The 17,311-nt window shown below is 39.5% G+C and overlaps 1 protein-coding gene across 3 annotated transcripts in view; it reads right to left on the reverse strand.

Annotated features, from left to right (window-relative positions):
- F13A1 (coagulation factor XIII A chain) overlaps nucleotides 1-17,311 on the reverse strand; it is a 178,416-nt gene that overhangs the window by 15,696 nt on the left and 145,409 nt on the right. For all 3 annotated transcript variants that reach the window (XM_070747201.1, XM_070747200.1, XM_070747199.1), the window contains exon 13: nucleotides 13,844-14,004. In XM_070747201.1, coding sequence (XP_070603302.1) covers nucleotides 13,844-14,004 — 161 coding nt within the window. The remainder of the gene's footprint in view (nucleotides 1-13,843; nucleotides 14,005-17,311) is intronic.

Consider the following 17,311-nt stretch of genomic DNA (forward strand, 5'->3'; position numbering starts at 1 on the left):
CACAGACTTAGTTATGCTTAATAAGTACTATTCACATACATACAAAATAGAAACAATCCATAACAAGCACTAAGCCATACAATATAATAAGCACTAGGCAAATACACTCCCCCTTCAAGGCAAAGCAAAAATGAATGAGCGTTAAAGCATCATTGAGGGAAGGAGTACTGGCGCCCTCTTATGGCGAACCAGCCCAATATATTTAAAGTGAAAATACAAGAGACTACAATAGGTAGTTTACAATGGCAAACTCTAACAACCATGTACCTTGTACTAACACAAGCCACACCCATGGAACCAGTAGTAAAAATGTTTGACGAGAGACAGAAAAAGTAACAAAATCAAGAATTTGGTACTCTGGTTAATTAACATGCAGGACTGGGTATTAACCTTTACAGTTAAACCAGAGAAAGTAATGGAAAATAATGCAATGACATAGACAAATCTTCAAATTCATCAGCCTTCTAACACAGTAACTGATGTAGGTATCATAAAATGCAGGAGCCTATTATAAAGCTATCCATCTAACCATCCCTCCACGCATATATTTCTGGATGAAATAAAAAGCCACAGAATGACATTTTCCCTTTTTCTGAAAGCTGGAGAGAGTGAGCTGAAATAAACAATCAATGCAGCGAATATATATTCAAGCACACTGCTCTAGACAGTCATGACATGTTTGTCCAAAACACAGATGAGCCATTTCCAACTGCTAGACATATGCAGGCAAGATATGGTGCACTGACCACCAACTGCTTCCTTCTGAAATAGGAAGCAGAATTCTGGTAAAACAGAATTGCTCAACCATTCCACGACACGGTTGTGTTTTTGTGTTTTAATGAAGTGTCTGAACTAGCCAGGATTTAGAAGAAAAACCCAGCAGAGATATTGCCAGTGACCAGTTATTCAAGTCTTCTAACAATGCATGAAATATCACGGGATTACTTTTTAATAGTTCTTGTTATTCTAATAGTCATAATGCTATGTTCCATCTGTATCATGGTTACAAAACATTATAATATTTCCTGACAAACATGGCCAGCTGATAATTGTTTTTGCTCTTCTCCAAGTTGATCAAATAATAATTGCCCTTCCAGTTCTTCCAAAGGTCGTTCTCCTACTGTACCTGAATATGGAAGAATCTTTCCCTACAGAAGTAGAATACTAGCTATTGTCATTGTCAATGCGACAATGATGCCCACTCATCATCATCATCATCGTCATCATTATTATTATTATTATTATTATTGTCATCATCAATACAACACAGCAAACAAGATCACTATGCTGGATTTCATATTTCATCACCAGTCGGGTGCTTCCCAAGCACCTAGGACTGCGTGATGTAGCGGCGAATTATGTTTGCCGATCCCAGTAAAGTGGCCTTTTGCAATTGACAGATGGAGATTTTGTCAATTCCGATGGTTTTCAAATGTCCGCTGAGATCCTTTGGTACTGCGCCCAGCATGCCAAGTACCACTGGGACCACTTTCACTGGCTTATGCCAGAGTCGTTGCAGCTCGATTTTTAGATCTTCGTATTTCACTAATTTCTCTAGCTGCTTCTCCTCAATTCTGCTGTCTCCCGGGATTGCGATGTCGATGATCCATACTTTCTTTTTCTCCATGATCACAATGTTTGATGTGTTATGCTTCAGAATTCGGTCAGTCTGAAGTTGGAAGTAGTTTTGCTTGCTCATTTTCGACCACTTTTTAGGGCTTATGATCCCACCAGTTCTTTGCCACTGGTAAATGGTAGTTCTGGCACACGTTCCAGTGGATCATCTGTGTCGCAGCATCATGTCTTTGCTTGTAGTCAGTATAATAATAATAATAACAATAATAACAATAATAATAATAATAATAATAATAATTATTATTATTTATTAGATTTATTAGATTTGTATGCCACACCTCTCCGAAGACTCATGTCTGCCCAATATGTGGTAGAACATTTTGTGCCCATATAGGCCTTACCAGCCCCCTGTGGACACATCACATACAGTCCACAACCCATTAGATGCCAAGGTCCTCTTCGAACACGATGGACAAACATCAAAATACGTGCTAATAATTTTCTTTCTCCTTGCCTCATGAAACATCTATTTGTCTCCTGAAAATGCAGCATAAGATTTTTTCAGAAGCTAATTGGACATTCAGATTTGTTCTGAAGGGGCTGGGGAGAAGAATGATTGAATGACAGACCCAGGAAATAAACTCCATGGATATGTTATCACAGTATAATTGCATTCCATTTTGAATTGTGCCGCTAATGTGGTAAGTTTCTGGGTAGAGAAACAGATTCATCTGCTTAATAAGGAAAAGACAGGTGAGGACCCACGGATATCGGTTGGACAATGTTGGCATGATGAGGGAAGCAAAATAAATGTTGCAGCCATGGATAATTCTGGTGACATGGCAAAAGGATCACTGACAAAATGTCAATCCTAGCACTTTTGTCCTTTTAAGGACATGACACAGAAACAGCAGCTCTGGGCCCTGTCAACTGTTTAATATTTTTGCTTCAAAACAGGAAGATAGGCCCTAAGCAATTTAGGCAATTTAACCCAGGCAAGTTGGAATATGCCGCTCAATTTTGGCAAAGAATTGAAAGAATTATGCATTTTTAAAATGTGGTTATTGAAGACAAGAGCTCACAGCAATATTATATGATTTATTGGCTTCCTCTGAGGAATGCTTGGAAAAGATGCAATATTATTTGAGGACACTGCTGATAAACATTTGCCCAGGCTAATTAGATACAGAAATGCTGGAGCTGGGGGAACACCCCCCCCCCGCAACCGCAAAACAAACTTTTCACTTGATTTGATTAGAGGACTTTTCAAATTGACATTTCTGCATCAATCTTTGGCAAGTTTCTGTTTTTGTCATGCCTTTGCTATTCAGTTACATTGCTGTAGTGTTTTTGGTAAATCTAGATAAATATTTCAGTTTATTTAATTCTGTAATTTGCCATCTGTGGTGGATTATCCATTATGCCCATTATAGCCTTAACTGGAAATGCTAATTCAGCCTTCTACAGATGCACTTTAAATGCAGGTACTCCTCAAGTTATGACCACAATTGAGCCCCCCCCCATTTTTGTTGCTAAATGAAACATTCGTTAAGTGAATTTTGTCCCATTTCACAACTTTTCTTGCCACGATTGTTACGTGAATCACTGCAGTTGTTAAGCTAGTAACACAGTTGTTATGTGAAGCTGGATTCCCCATTGACTTCGCTTGCAAGGTGGTCACAAATTATGATGATGATGATGGTGATGATGATTAGGATTAGGATTATTGTGATTGTGATTGATTTAGATTTAGATTTAGATTTAGATTAGATTTAGATTTAGATTTAGATTTAGATTAGATTTAGATTTAGATTAGATTTAGATTTAGATTTAGATTAGATTTAGATTTAGATTAGATTAGATTTAGATTTAGATTAGATTTAGATTTAGATTTAGATTTAGATTTAGATTAGATTTAGATTAGATTTAGATTAGATTTAGATTTAGATTTAGATTAGATTTAGATTTAGATTAGATTCAGATTTAGATTTAGATTTAGATTAGATTTAGATTTAGATTAGATTTAGATTTAGATTTAGATTAGATTTAGATTTAGATTAGATTTAGATTTAGATTAGATTTAGATTTAGATTTAGATTTAGATTAGATTTAGATTTAGATTTAGATTAGATTTAGATTTAGATTTAGATTAGATTAGATTTAGATTTAGATTTAGATTTAGATTTAGATTAGATTTAGATTTAGATTAGATTTAGATTAGATTTAGATTTAGATTAGATTTAGATTTAGATTAGATTTAGATTAGACTTAGATTTAGATTAGATGTAGATTTAGATTTAGATTTAGATTTAGATTTAGATTTAGATATTTAGATTTAGATTTCTATGCCACCCTACTCCGAAGACTCGGGGAGGCTCACAGAATACAATGGGGCTAACATGTTGATTATATGACCCTGGGACCAGGCGGGGGTTACCTATACCGCTGCTACTAGTGTATTGTGCATGCAGTTTTGAGTCTCTGGCATGCATGCATGTCCCAGCGAGATTTTGCTTCTGCGCATGCACAGGAAGCAAAATTTCGAGAGGGGATGCATGTGTGAGATTTTGGTTATTTTTTTGCTTCCGCGCATGCACAGAAGCAAAAAAAGTCACCAAAATCTCTCACGTATGCTCAACTCCTCATGAGATTTTTGCTCCCTGCACATGCGCCAAAGCAAAATCTTGTTGGGAAGCATGTGCCCATACACCAGAAACCCAAAGCTGCACGTGCAGCTCCAGTTTTACTACCAGTGCAGCATCTTCGGAGAGGGGCGGCATACAAATCCAAATAATAAATAAATAATAAATAAATCCACATCTGTACCTGTAGGAATCCACTGCTGCCTGAGACACATAAATATGACTCAGTTGCCAAGGTTCTGAATTTTGATCATGTGACCATGGGGATGCTGTAACGGTCATAAGTGTGAAAAAGAGTCACTTTTTTCAGTGCCGTTGTAACTTTGAAGGTCACTAAATGAACCATTGTCAGTCGAGGTTTACTTTTATGTAGGACATTTTATGAATGTATATACAGTGGCACCTCTACTTGCGAACTTAATTCGTTCCGTGACCAGGTTCTTAAATAGAAAAATTTGTAAGAAGCAGCAATTTTTTCCATAGGACTCAATGTAAAAGCAAATAATGCCTGTGATTGGGGAAATCATAGGGAGGGCGGAGGTCCTGTTTCCTCCCAGGAGATTCCTAGAGAGGCCCCACAGAGGCTTCTCCTTGCCTTTTCTGGTTACGGTTTCAGAGGCTCGGGTTTGTAAGTGGAAAATGGTTCTTGAGAAGGAAAAAAAAATCTTGAACACCTAGTTCTTATCTAGAAAAGTTTGTAAGTAGAGGTGTTCTTAGATAGAGGTATCACTGTATACTTGATCCTATCCTAGAGCATTATTTATAAATGTATTGTTATATGTTGGTTGCTTTAGTGTCACTATTTTTTTTTGTCCAATACACAATGAGGGTTTTAGTGGGTATATATCTATATACACATAGTAAAATACATGATGAAGGTTATAGAGGAGATACTCATAGTAAAATATATCTAAGAAATAATAGAAAAGAAGGTATAGTAATAGAACATATCAATGAAAGAATAGAAGAAGAGATATAGGAATAGAAAAAAGGAATAGGAGATATAGGAGAGCAATAGGACAGGGGACGGAAGGCACTCTAGTGCACTCTAATATTTGTTTCTAGGCTGCTGTTAAATTCTGAAGTAATTTTATTTATTTGTAATCATTGTGAAGATTTTTTGTTTTGTCAATAAAGTCACATTTATTATCATTGCCAGGGATGTTCACACAGAATGCATGGAATGTTGCAGATAGTTGAAGAAGGAAAAGAGGCCTTGGGAGAATATCTGAAGGACAATGGAGAAGGTGCAAGGAAGCTAGTATACCATGAAGGCTTGCTCTTTGGTAAACAGAATATTTCATCATTGCTGTGTTGGCATGATTCATTGCCATTATTTTTCAGGTCTTCCAATCCCGGATTTCTATTTCAGTTTGAGCCCAGTCCACTATTTCAGACGTATATCTAATGATTGGAACTGTTCAGGTCTTAATCGCCTTGATAATTCTGCCATTGAGTTTTGACTTTAAGTTTTTCTTCACTCTTTTGATGTATTCACTACTAACTTCCTTCTTGACTTCAGGGTGCTTGGTGTTGTTAGCACAAAGAATGTTCATGTGTTTCTACTGATCGTCTTCATCCAGATTCTTGATATTATTTCCATAGGGCATATAGAATAGAGTAGAGTAGGGTAGGATAGGGTAGAGTAGAGTAGAGTAGAACAGAACCTTTGAGGTTTTCTAGTCCAACCACCTGCTCAGGCAGGAAACTCCATACCATATCAGACAAATGGTTGTCCAAACTCTTCTTAAAAACTTCTAGGATTGGAGAATTCACAACTTCTGGAGGCAAGATATTCCATTAATTAATTATTCGGTCAGGAAATTTCTTCTTAGTTGTAGGTTGCTCCCCTCCTTGTTTAGTTTCCACCCATTGCTTCTGGTCCTGCCCTCCTTTGGAGAATAGTTTCACTCCCTCTTCTTTGTGGCAACCCTGAGATATCAAAACACTGCTATCATGTCACCCCTAGTCCTTCTTATCATTAAACTAGACATATCCAGTTCCTACAACCATTCTTCATATGTTTTAGCCTCCAGTCCCCTAATCATCTTTGTTGCTCTTCTCTGAACTCTTTCTAGAGTCCCAGCATCTTTTAAACATATTCTTTCAGTTTTCACTACTTTTCCTTTGTTGATGGTGAGGGTGGTATATTTGTCCAGTCTGAACTCCATTGCAATATCTTGGCTGCATATGTGGTCGATGGTGAGCAGCAATTTGATTTCAGATGGTATTTTCTATACACCTTCAGATCGTTCATGTAAAAAAGGTGGGATGGATGTTTTTGATGTCTGATAGCCATGCCCTATCTTGTTTAGTATTGTTGACAGAGAAATCAATGCAATGACAAACGGTAGTGTGATAGTGAATCTCCTTGAAAAATTCATTTCTTGATGTTACCTCTGCCAGTCTATCACTATTGACTAACAACTCCATGGTGCCATTGATCTTTGCACAAAGCTTCTGTTGCTTCTACTAAATTCTGTTATTTCTAGGCATTTGATAATCCAGTCATACGGTAGGGAGTCAAATGCCTTCTTGTAACCAATCCCCATTACATTCAAGCTGGTCTTCCTTTTTCTTGCAGTTTTCCAGAATTGCCTTGTCGGTTAGAATTTGATCTTTTGTTCCTCTGCAGTTTCCGTAGTTTCTTTTCTGTTTAGATGGAAAGAACTTGTTTTCAACTAGATGGTTTCATCTACGGCACCAGTTAGCAATTTGAAAGTTGTTGGTAAGTAAGTAATTGACCTGTGGTTGCCTGGTGCTAGCCCTTTGGCTAGATCTTTCACTAACAGGTAAATTTTCCTCGGAGAGGGATGGCATAGAAATCAATCAAATAAATAAATAAATAAATAAATAATTGTATAATGTATAATGTATACTACTGAATGTAATAGGTAAAAAATTACTGAAACACACAAAGATAACAAAGATGGTTTATGATCTGTAAAATGGAACAAATTGTGAGTTGAATATTCGTGAAAATTTAATAAAGAAACTTTAAAAAAAAGAAAAAGAATAAATAAATAAATAAATAAATAAATAAATAAATAAATAAACACAAATTTATTGGGATAAAATAGGTAATTGGCTTGATGGTATATTAGATACTAAAGTGGAAAAAACTCCGGAATGCTTCCTGTTAGTAATTATATGCCAACATCTTAACAAAAATCAGTTATATTTGGTGATCCACATTACAACTTCTGCCAGAATAGCCTATGCACAAATGTGGAAAAATGAGGGAATTCCACAGGAAGATCAGATTTTGGAAAAAATTATACATTGTGCAGAAATGGTAAAACTTACATTAGAATTAAAAAATAATGAAGAGTCTTTATTCTATAATTGTTGGAACTTATTTTACTGTTGGGTTGAAAGAAAAAGGCCAAGCCGTCATAACATACTTAATCGCTAAAGGATAAAAGAAAATTACCTGGTGGCAAATTTTAGTATGTAAAGGATATTAAGGTATCTTTTATCCTTTTTTCTTTTTTCTCTTTTTTTTTCTTTTGTATACTTTTCTCTTTTTTCTTTCTTTTGTATACTTTTCTCTTTTTTCTTTCTTTTGTATACTTTTCTCTTTTTTTTCTTTTGTATACTTTTCTCTTTTTTCTTTCTTTTGTATACTTTTCTCTTTTTTTTTCTTTTGTATACTTTTCTCTTTTTTCTTTCTTTTGTATACTTTTTGTTCATTTTGCTATTAATAGTACCAAATAGCATTCATTATTATTAAGCTATTCAAATTAGGCCATAGAGATTGTACATAGTTCACATTATAATACAGACTTGTCGCGCACTCACCCATTTTTTGTGAGTTTTAACTTTGTATGTCTATGTTACGTTTGTAATACTTGTATATATATGTAAATAAAAAAATCAATAATTAAAAAAGAAAAAAAGAAATCAAATAAATAAATAAATAAATAAATAAATACAATACAATACAATACAATACAATCCATGCAGCTCATCTTTATCTGCTGTTAACCAAATCTTGAATTTTCTTGCTTCCTTCTTTATCATTTCTTTCATTCCATTTCAGCTTCTTATCCATCTCCTTTATCCATTCTTATTTCTTTGGGTTGTCCTAGTGCCCAGAACAGCACAGTTTCTTCTTTGCCATGTGTGGACTGGTTCCAATCTCTATTGATGGAATAGTAGAAATTTTTCTGATTTGACTGAAACTGGAAATTCTGTCTAGAGTGTGCAATTAGACTTTTGTATTGCTGACCTCCTTGGCTGTAGCTGTTATTTGCCATTTTATTATTTCCAGCGCTTCCTTGATTTTCCTTTTTTCTAAGTGATATTTCTTGATCCAATATTCTTTGGACTTTTTGTTCTTCAGCTCCTTTTGTTTCATCTTTTCTAGTTCGCTCGCATCTGATCTTAACATTATTAAGCTGGGTGATAACTGATCTGGGTTATCAAATCTCTCAAGCTATTTCAGGTCTCACCAGAAGAGTCAGACAAGGAGTGTCTCTCCCATAAACAATATCATCACTTTGTCTAACTCTTCTGATCCTCTGAGGAACACAACCACATCAAGTATCAGTATCAGAATTACACGTACTCATGAAATTTAAGAAATCTGGGAGTTGAATTCCACATTTGACAAATGGTCAATTTAAGGGAGACCTGTTCTAATTCAAGTTATCTACTGTGTGAGATTTTCAGTCTCTGGTTCTGATAATGGAAGGTTCTAAAAATATTTGTAGGAATTGAGATGACCACTCGGATTAAGATCTGAGCCATCTGAAAAATGAAATCCAATTGGTGAGTTCAGGCCAATCCTTCTCCCTTAGCTTAACAATGTTAAATGAAGATATTAGAGAAAAATCATATATTTGGGTATACCAGGGTGATTCGACAGAACACAAAAGCACATGGCTCTTCCCTGGCACAAGCTGAAATGGAGGCGAGCCTGTGGTCTAAAGGTTAAAACTGCTGCCTTGCAATGCAGACCCCACAGGTTCAAATCCCGGTAAGGGTAAGGCTAGCTGAAGAGAGCAAAAAAGCTCAAAAGAGATCTATACCAGTATCCCTTCCTTTTCACTTATCAGCAAAAACATGTATGTTATCTGTTGTGGTTAGCTCTGGCCCAGCTCCTGCCCCAAGGACTGTGGATGTGGGGGAGACATCCACATGCTGCAGGCCTGTTTTGCCCCCCGTGGAATCTGATGATGAAGGCTCCTCTGACCAAGAAGACATGAGTGACAGGGAGGAGGAGAGTGTGACAGACGGCTCAGAAGGAGATCAATTATCTAGCTCCTCCTTGGATTCAGAACAAGAGTTAATGATACAGCCATGCATGCGGAGAGCGATGCATAGGCAACAACAACTGAGAGATTATTATCAAAGAAAATGAGGCCACCTGTGGTTGGGTGGGGCTGTGGTAATTAGTGAGGCTGCTATAAATAGCAGCCTGTGGGTTTGGCCATTGTGGAGGATTATCTGATCGTTGTGTTTTGTGACTACTTTACTGACTTTGACCTTTTGTGTGCTGATTTTTCCCCGCTTTGAAACTAAACCAGGGCAAAGTGTGTTTCACTTTGTGAAAGAAGAAGGACTGTGAATTGCCTCATAGCTGCAAGCTAAGTATCACAGAACTGATAAGGAACTTGTACAAATTACCAGTTTGTGTGGAGACGAGCGCTCTTTGCTATACCAAAAGAGGGCTTGGTTTAAGTGAATTTTCATTATAAAGAACATTGTTTTGAATTTTCAAACGTGTGTGTGTCTGAAATTTGTACCTGTGAATTTTTGGGAGGATTCTACCAGAGAGCCCGACAGAACAGTTATCTAACTGAAGAATTTTTATATACATTAGATGCAGATTAATGCTCTCCCAACCCTGTGCATTTATGACAACCAATATCTGAAGGGGGTTTTCCACAACAACCAAACATGTTCAGTCAACCTGAGTCCTTTGGGATTGGGCAGCATAGAAGTCGAATAAATAAATAAACCAACAAAGCAGGACAAAGCATGGCAGCTTCTTGGCTGTTTAACTGGTCGTTTTCCAAAAGTCTGCTCTCAGCCCTTGCTTTGCCAAAAGTTCTGCAAAACAAACGAGGAGACTCTTGGCTTAGAGAACATCTATATAAGAGGAAAAGGGTGTGAAGAAATTGAAACGTTCGTGTATTGTCATAGGAGAGAAAATCAGCTTTACTGACAGAGGCGTAGGGAGATTTGGTGCATTTTTGTGCCTAACGCCAGTCAGTGGGGTTTTGGTGCCTAAGGCAGAGTATTAAACAAAGCCTGCCAGCCTCCTCCCAAGATCCTTTGCTGTATGGCAGAAGGACAAACAAGTTATTTTGGCAATGGAAGAAAACATGCTTCTATCTCTCCTTGGCTGTCCAAATAAAATACTACATTAATAAACAATTTACTACCTTTTTCATAGTGCCAAAATCCTGCTGCCTTAGATGAGTATTTAATTTTGCCTAATGGTAGAATTCAGCCACGTTGTGTTTGCTACAAGTGCTCGGAAAGGCATGTTTTTGTGTCTATTGTTACCACTTCTGTGTAATGCTGTTAAATGTGTATCTGAAATCAATCATATTTCTTCTGCTGATGTGAGAAGACTGTGACTTTTCTCTCTCCCTTTTATAACTAATTAGCAGTCACTCTGCATTTTGGGGAAATGATGCTGTAAAAATTTTTTTTTTTTTAACACTTTGCTCTTGACCCCATTTCTCTATTTTTGGTACCAATTTTTATTTTGGCAGAGAGGAAAAATACTGAAATACTCAGCATGCTACAGGTAGTCCTTTGATTTACGACAGTTTGTCTAGTGCAGTGATGACGAATCTTTGGCACGGGTACCACAGGTGGTACGCAGAGCCATATTTATTTATTTATTGGATTTGTATGCCGCCCCTCTCCAGAGACTCGGGGCGGCTAACAGCGACAATAAAACAGTGTACAATAGTAATTTGGTATTAGAAATGATTAAAAATCCATTAATATAAAAACCAAACATACATACATACATACATACATACGTACGTACGTACGTACATACATACATACCATGCATAGAATTGTAAAGGCCTAAGGGGAAAGAGGATCTCAATTCCCCCATGCCTGGCGGCAGAGGTGGGTTTTAAGTTGTTTACGAAAGGCAAGGAGGGTGGGGGCAGTTCTACTCTCTGGGGGGAGTTGGTTCCAGAGGGCTGGGGCCGCCACAGAGAAGCTTAGTTGACGGGACCCGGAGAAGATCCACTCTGTGGGACCTAACTGGTCGCTGGGATTCGTGCAGCAGAAGGCGGTCCCTGAGGTAATCTGGTCTGCTGGCACATGAGCCGTTCCCCTAGCTCAGCTCCAACGTGCATGTGTGTGCCGACCAGCTGATTTTTGGCTTGCACAGAGGCTCTCAGAGGGCATTTTTGGCTTCCGGAGACCCTCCGAGGGGATTGGGGAGGGTGTTTTTACCCTCTTCTGGCTCCAGGGAAGTCTTTGGAGCCTGGGAAGGGCGAAACATGAGCCTACTAGGCCCACCAGAATTTGGGATACAAGCCGTTTTTGGCCTCCACACAGCACAACGTTCGCTACTGGTGCATTGTCTTCAACCGTACTGGTAGTAACCCGCTACTGGTTTGCAGTGTCCCAGGGTCAGGTGACTACCTTCTTTCTTTTTTTAAAAAAATATTTTTTAAATTTTTTTCTCCACAGTTTCCATATATACATATACATATACATTAAGAATATATCAATAGCATGCACGTTTCCCAATCAATCAAAATTCAATGACCCATTTTTACATCTAGCCTTGCTGTTATTGATCAGTCTGTTTCTTTCTTTTCTCCACCCTCCCCTCTCTCTACCTCCTTCTCCTCTATCTACATTCTTACTCCTTCTCTCCCCCTTCCTCCTTCCCCCTCCTCCTTCCCTTCTCTGCTTCCTTTCTACTTCCTCTGTCTCCTTCTAAACCCTTCCCTGAGTGGTTTTGACTCTGATACCTATTAAAACTAACACATTGATAACGTTTTCCCATACTTCTTTAAATTGCCAACATCATTTCTCATTGCTTAACATCACATCTATATTAGGCCTTTTGCAACCTTCTGATGAGCAAAGTCAATAGGAAAGTCAGATTCGCACAATTGCTGTATTACTAAATTGACAATTGCAGAGATTCACTTAACAAATGTGGTGAGAGATATTGAAAAATGGAGCAAAACTCACTTAACAAGTGTGTCCGTGAGTAATAGAAATTTTTATCTTAATTGTGATCATAAGTCGAGGACTTCCCCTATAGATTATATTTCCAATTCATATGCATATTTTCTTCTGGCAACTAAGACAGCTTTGAGAAACACAATTAAACTGAACATGCTTCTTTTTGTTTGTCAAGACGCGGGGAGAGAAGGGGTAAACTTGAAGACTAGAGCTGAAGAAACACTATGGTGAGGACAGAAGCAGGCATTGGCTGCTAGGGGTTTGCAGGGATTAGGGGGAACCTCTAGCTAAGTTTCTGTGGAGTTCGGAGAACCCACAAATCCCACCCCTGGCTTCCCCCCTAAACCTACCCTCCCAGGAGTACCTACATGACTAATTTTGTATGCAGGTAAGTGCAGGGTGCACACAAAGGGCAAAAAATGGGCCTACTGGAAGTTCGGGAAGGACTCCGGAGCCTGGGGAGGCCATTTTCACCCTCACAGAGGCTCGAGGAGCCTGGGGAAGAGCAACAATACACCTCCCTCCATGGTGCAGGAGGCCGACCAGGCCACGCCCACCATAGCCATGCCCACCCAGTAAGCGGGCAGAGAACACATTGTTAAATTTTTTGAAGCCCACTTCTGGACAGAAGGAAACAGATAGAAGACCCAGGATTTCCCCTACAGTGTGTCGGATTTGGATCTAAGATCTGCAAGAAGAAATCTGGAAGCTGGAGGATTCACCTGACAAATTTCTGCAACATCCCTAACTTGGGCTTTTATCTCTCCTCTCAGTCTCCCCCACTTCCACAGGGACAAGACACAAAACAACCTAGCCTAAATTGGGCATGATTAGTGATGGGTGAATCGAACCCACACAATTCGGGTCCATACCGAATTTTGCGGTGTTCGGTATGCCGAACATGAACCCGAAACATGTTTATTTTTATGTGAAAGGACTGTCCTTTGCTTGCAGCACCACTGCGGTGTCCTTTGAAGGAGCTGGGGAATCCCTCCCACGAAGAGATTTCCGGTGTTCTAGTTCGGCAAGTTCAGATGAACTTTGCGCAAAATTTGGCCGAATCCAAACCAAACCCAAACCCAAACGGGGAATCCCACCAAGAGATTCCGGGGGCAGAGCCTTGATGTCACCGGCAGGTTGCTAAGGACGCCAAGGTGATCACTTCCTGGATTCCATGGAATCCAGGAAGTAATCACCTTGGTGTCCTTAGCAACCTGCCGGTATATGTAACGTCAAAGCTCCACCCCCGGAATCTCTTGGTGGGATTCCCCGTTTGGGTTTGGGTTTGGTTTGGATTCAGCCAAATTTTGCGCAAAGTTCGTCTGAACTTGCCGAACCAGAACACCGTTGGGTCCACCCATCACTAGGCACGACTAAACCCAGATGCAGAATATTGCCAGCCCATGTCTTCTGATCACTTTGCTCATGGCTGCTTCCAAACTGACCTTGAGGTGCAATTGAGGGATTTTCAGCGAAACGGTCTTCTGCCGGGCCAGGATCTTTTGTAGTTCATTGACACGGGCTGTGACGAAGAAATGTAGGGAAGCTTGTTCCAGCAACTCGCTCATGTACTCGCTTGACTCGATGAGGACCTCAAGAGTTGCAGCTGACAGGAAGAAGAAACAGAGAAACACCACTGAATCCTGTGCAATATATGGTAGCTGTCAGTTATAATTCCCAGTGCCAGTTTATGCCATATTAGTCCAGATTACATCAGACAGAACAAAGATGTTGCTTGCAGAAGGGTCCAGTGCTTTTCAATATACAGTGTTACCTCATCTTACAAACCCCTCATCATACAAACATTTTGAGATACAAACCCAGGGTTTAAGATTTTTTTGCCTCTTCTTCTAAACTATTTTCACCTTACAAACCCAAGCCTCTGGACTTCTGTTGCCAGCAAAGTGCCCATTTTTGCACTGCTGGAATTTCCCTGAGGTTCCTCTCCATGGGAAACACAACCTCCGGACTTCTCTGTTTTTGCGATGCTGCAGGGGAATCCCAGCAGCACAAAAATGGGCGCTTCGCTGGCAAAGGAAGTCTGGAGGTGGGGCTTCCCAGTGAGGGGAGCCTCAGAGAAATCGCAGCATCATAAAAACATGGAAGTCCAGAGGTGGGGTTTTGAGGACTTCCGTGTTTTTGCGATGCTATAATTTTGCTGAGGCTCACCTTGCTGGGAAAACCCACCTCTGGACTTCCGTTGCCAGCTAAGCATCCATTTTTGCGATGCTGGGATTCCCCTGCTGGGATTCCCCTGCAGCATCACAAAAACACAGAAGTCCAGAGGTGGGTTTTCCTATGGAGGGGAGCCTCAGGGGAATCTCAGCAGTGCAAAATGGGCGCTTCGGCTGGCAAAAGGGGTGAGTTTTGGGTTTGCACACATTAATCGCTTTTCCATTGATTCCTATGGGAAACATTGTTTCATCTTACAAACTTTTCACCTTACAAACCTCATCCCAGAACCAATTAAGTTCGTAAGACAAGGTATCACTGTACAAAAAAACAGTTAAGAGCTCTAGTTCATTTTCCCTACTATGATCGAAGAAAATAGCCACATCTGTACAGTGGTACCTCTACTTACGAACTTAATTCATTCCCTGACGAGGTTCTTAAGTAGAAAAGTTTGTAAGAAGGAGCAATTTTTCCTATAGGAATCAATGTAAAAACAAATAATGTGTGCGATTGGGGAAATCACAGGGAGGGTGGAGGCCCTGTTTCCACCCAAGAGATTTCTAGAGAGGTCCCCCGGAGGCTTCTCCCCACCTTTTCTGGCCCTGTTTCCTCCCAGGAGATTCCTAGAGAGGCCCCACAGAGGCTTCTCCCTGCCTTTTCTGGTTACAGTTTCGGAGGCTCAGTTTGGTAAGTGGAAAATGGTTCTTGAGAAGAGGCAAAAAAACAACCGGTTCTTATCTAGAAAAGTTTGTAAGTAGAGGCATTTGTAGGTAGAGGTACTGCTGTATTTGATTCACGTCCACCCACACAATGATTATCTTAAACTGCTGCTGCTAGTGAGAATATAATACCTGAAATAGGAAATATTGCATTAAAGAACAACTTTGGATCTTTTCCCTTTACTAAGTTACAGTATTTTCCACACATCCTTCGCTTGGCAGAATAATCCCTTCATCTTGAAATTGCCTCTGTTTTGGTTCCCACGGAATGGAAGCCACATGTTTTTGTGTGCGTGTGTGTTTGCGTGGTAACAAGGTCTAACTGTTTCTGTACATTTATATATTTATTTACCAAACAAATTTATATAGCCACCCAACTCATACACAGTGATTTGGGCATCACACAACATTTGGAAGTTATCCTTCAACAGTATTGGAATAAAAAGGAAATACAACTTTAAAGATGAAACAGTTAAAGATTCCTTATGTGTTTCCTTCATCTGTTGGGGGTGAGATGAATGCAGCATCATGGGGACATGGCAGAAAAGAGAGAGACTGCCAGGCAGTGGTGGGCTGCAGCTGGTTTAACAACTGGTTAGGTAATTGGGCGCTTTGCACATATACATGATGCATTTGCATTTGCGCCATTCAAAATACAGTGTTCCCTTGTTCCGAGACCGCCCGCGAAAGTCAAATTTCTGCGAAGTAGAGATGCGGAAGTAAATACACTATTTTTGGCTATGAACAGTATCACAAGCCTTCCCTTAACACTTTAAATCCCTAAACTACAATTTCCCATTCCCTTAGCAACCATTTAGATTATTACTCACTATGTTTATTTATTAAAGTTTATTAAAAATATATTTATTAAAGGTAGACAAAAGTTTGGCGATGAAATATGATGTCATTGGGTGGGAAAAACCGTGGTATAGGGAAAAAAACCGCAAAGTATTTTTTAATTAACCTTTTTGAAAAACCGTGGTACAGACTTTTCGCGAAGTTCGAACCTGTGAAAATCGAGGGAACACTGTACAGCCATTTGAAGCTCAGCTGCTTACCTTCTAAGGCAGCCCCGGTAAGTCGAACAGCAGAGCTGCACAAATCAGTTTTGCCGCACAAATCAGCTGAGCCAGAAAGAAGGAAAGGTAGGATTGGATACCGCAGGGGCAGGTGGGTGGGGCTATCTGATCATTGGAACTACCAGTTTGCCCTAACTGGCAGCAGCCCACCACTGCTGCCAGGTATGAGGGAATAAAAGTCATTTGTCCTGCAAGGCATTGAGGCATTAAGTTTGTGTGTCTATTTGTTTGTTTGTGTGTGTGTGAGAGAGAGAGAGAGAAAGAGAAAGAGAGAGAGGGGGAGGGAGGGAGAGAGAGAAAGATTATTTGTTCTTTTGGAATTCAGAAAGTAATTTGCTAATAAATCTTTCTTGAAGCAACTGGGATCACCTGGAGAAATCTGACATTTAAAAGCAATCTTAGAAGGGCATATAAGAGTACCAATGTTCTCAAAGAGCAGTGCCTGTTCTAGGGAAGGGGGAGAAGGGTTATCCAAAATGTTTCAGTCCCCTCAGAGCATCTTGATCCTCTCTTGTAGTAGAAAGCAGAGCCTGCTCCTGATTCTTATCCTGTCCTAAATTTGCATGGCATCTTGTCTATGGTTTACTATGATTTATTTATTCCACTCAATTTCCCCTCCCCCCGGTTTATATGGTATACTGAACCATAAACCGACAAGTTACAGTTATGGGAGGGAATCTTGAGGTAAGGCATATCTGAGGCTAATCTGGATTTTTGCAGGCCAGATCTGATAGCCCTTGTTTGTGATTTGTTTAGTAGTCTCTACCCAGGCCTTCAGTCAGGCTGTGGTTTGTAGAAATAGGAAGCTTGGGGACAACCTGGTGTTAATCAGGTACAATATCCAACAGCCTTGCTTGCTACTAGTCTGAAGAGCTGAATGAATGGAATACAGTGATACCTCGTCTTACAAACCCCTTGTCATACAAACTTTTCAAGATACAAA

The sequence above is a fragment of the Erythrolamprus reginae genome, chromosome 3 (assembly GCF_031021105.1).
Source record: "Erythrolamprus reginae isolate rEryReg1 chromosome 3, rEryReg1.hap1, whole genome shotgun sequence".
NCBI lineage: Eukaryota > Metazoa > Chordata > Lepidosauria > Squamata > Dipsadidae > Erythrolamprus > Erythrolamprus reginae.